This window comes from Penaeus monodon, chromosome 39 (genome assembly GCF_015228065.2).
Source record: "Penaeus monodon isolate SGIC_2016 chromosome 39, NSTDA_Pmon_1, whole genome shotgun sequence".
Classification (NCBI taxonomy): Eukaryota; Metazoa; Arthropoda; class Malacostraca; order Decapoda; family Penaeidae; genus Penaeus; species Penaeus monodon.
In genome coordinates this window covers 8,002,217-8,004,716 of record NC_051424.1, presented here as the reverse complement: position 1 = coordinate 8,004,716, position 2,500 = coordinate 8,002,217, and the positions used below count along the sequence as shown (strand labels likewise).

Genomic DNA, 2,500 nt, shown 5'->3' with positions numbered 1-2,500 from the left:
ATTCGAGTAAATTTTAATAATCCACAAATATTTTTTATTGCAGAATATATGTGTTGATGCCTATCTGCAATGCATTGCACATATGGAAGGCAAAGGTATCTGTTATCACTTTATTCCATATATTTTACAGAAAACTTCGTAGACTGCGATATAGTCATTAGAAACATTTCCTGTGGACAATGCTAGGACCTGATTCCTCATATTCCTCCTTAGTGATCCACATGGCTTGGAAGGTGGACAGAGAAGACAGGATGGAACCACCGATCCAGACGGAGTATTTACGCTCGGGAGGAGCAATGATCTTGATCTTGATAGTGGAAGGAGCAAGAGCAGTGATTTCCTTCTGCATTCGATCAGCAATACCAGGGTACATGGTGGTACCACCAGACATGACAATGTTAGCAAATAAGTCTTTTCGGATATCAATATCGCACCTCATAATAGAACTGTACACAGTTTCTTGAATGCCCGAAGATTCCATACCCAGGAAGGAAGGCTGAAACAGAGACTCGGGGCAACGGAAACGCTCGTTACCGATGGTGATGACCTGACCGTCGGGAAGCTCGTACGACTTGTCCAGGGAGGAGGAAGCAGCAGCAACATTCATTTCACCCTCAAAGTCAAGAGCAATATAGCAAAGCTTCTCCTTGATGTCACGAACAATCTCTCGCTCAGCAGTGGTAGTGAAGGAATAACCACGCTCAGTCATGATCTTCATCAGGTAGTTAGTAAGATCACGACCAGCAAGATCAATACGAAGAATAGCATGGGGGAGAGCATAGCCTTCGTAGACGGGAACCATGTGAGTCACACCGTCGCCAGAGTCGCAAACGAGACCAGTGGTACGACCAGATGCATAAAGGGACATAACAGCCTGGATGGCCACATACATCGAAGGCATGTTGAACGTTTCGAACATAATCTGGGTCATCTTCTCACGGTTGGCCTTGGGGTTGAGGGGAGCCTCTGTGAGAAGTGTGGGGGACTCCTCAGGGGCAACACGGAGTTCGTTGTAGAAAGTGTGATGCCAGATCTTCTCCATGTCGTCCCAGTTGGTGATGATACCATGCTCAATAGGGTATTTGAGGGTGAGGATACCACGCTTGCTCTGAGCCTCATCACCGACGTAGGCGTCCTTCTGACCCATACCGACCATCACACCCTGGTGACGGGCACGGCCGACGATGGAGGGGAAGACGCATCGAGGGGCATCGTCTCCGGCGAATCCTCCCTTGACCATGCCGGAGCCATTGTCCACAACCAAGCTGCACGCCTCCTCGTCGTCGCACATTGTGGTTTGTCAGAAGCTACCTAGGTATACACGGAGGAAAATGAGCTGTAACTGTAATATATTATTGCTGTTCAGGAAGTTATCCATACGTAAATATGTGATATAGGGAATTATATCTATATATGGTTTCCATTGTCATGAACATACGCACACATGCATATATAATATATATAGACACACATGCACACACATACACATACATATATATATATATATATATATATATATATATATATATATATATATATATATATATATATATATATATATATATATATATATATATATTATATATATATATATATATATATATATATATATATATACATATATGAATATATATAAACATATATATATGTATATGTATATATAAATATATATGTGTATATATATACATATGTCTATGTGTGTGTGTTGCTATGTGTTTGTATGTGTACACGTGCATGCACGTCTGTATATATAACATTACACACACAAATGGAAATGTGGAGATAACTGTGGTGCTAATAAGGACTAATAATTACACTGATAGGAATGAAGAGAGGGGAATAGCGCAATGATTCTAATGCTAACGATGATAACAGCTATAATAATAATGTTAATAACGATAATGATGATAATAATGATAATGACGGACAGCAAGGACAATACAGTAGTAGTAATGATAATAGTGATTATGATAATCCTAATAAAGGCAATACAATAAGAATAAAAAGATTGTCAACACTGACAAAGATCATGATCATTACACATTTTCTCTCTCGGTACACAATTATTTCTCTATTACAAACACATTTCTCTATCTTTGAACTAAGTGTTTTTTTCTCAGTGCAAAGCTTCTGTTATTTTACAAGGATTATCCAAACTGAAATTTTGGGTGATAATAGATAATGGTTCCGATATACTGACATTTGTTTTCCTAATGGCTGTTTTCGCCTAACTGATGTTTACCTGAAAATATCGGTGAATTTGATGTAATATAAAATACTATGAGAGAAACTTAATAGTTCCTCAATGGCTGAATTATATCGTACCATTCATATTTTTTTCTCTAAATTTATCACACTGAACTAAAAAAAAGAAAATGTCAGAGCAAGTATTAGACTCTAGTACTATTGAAAACTGAAAAACTACTACAACATAACACCTGCCATTGAGAAAATGCCACTTGTGTGCTTGCAAGAATATTAATAATGAATGCTCTATACA

At 38.3% G+C, this 2,500-nt stretch overlaps 1 protein-coding gene across 1 annotated transcript in view; it reads right to left on the bottom strand.

Moving 5' to 3' along the window:
• Window position 1: 1 nt before the first annotated feature.
• Window positions 2-2,500, bottom strand: part of LOC119597413 (actin-like) — a 2,836-nt gene continuing 337 nt past the window's right edge. The window contains exon 2 of the mRNA XM_037946985.1: window positions 2-1,311. Coding sequence (XP_037802913.1) covers window positions 158-1,291 — 1,134 coding nt within the window. The 5' untranslated portion in view covers window positions 1,292-1,311 and the 3' untranslated portion in view covers window positions 2-157. The remainder of the gene's footprint in view (window positions 1,312-2,500) is intronic.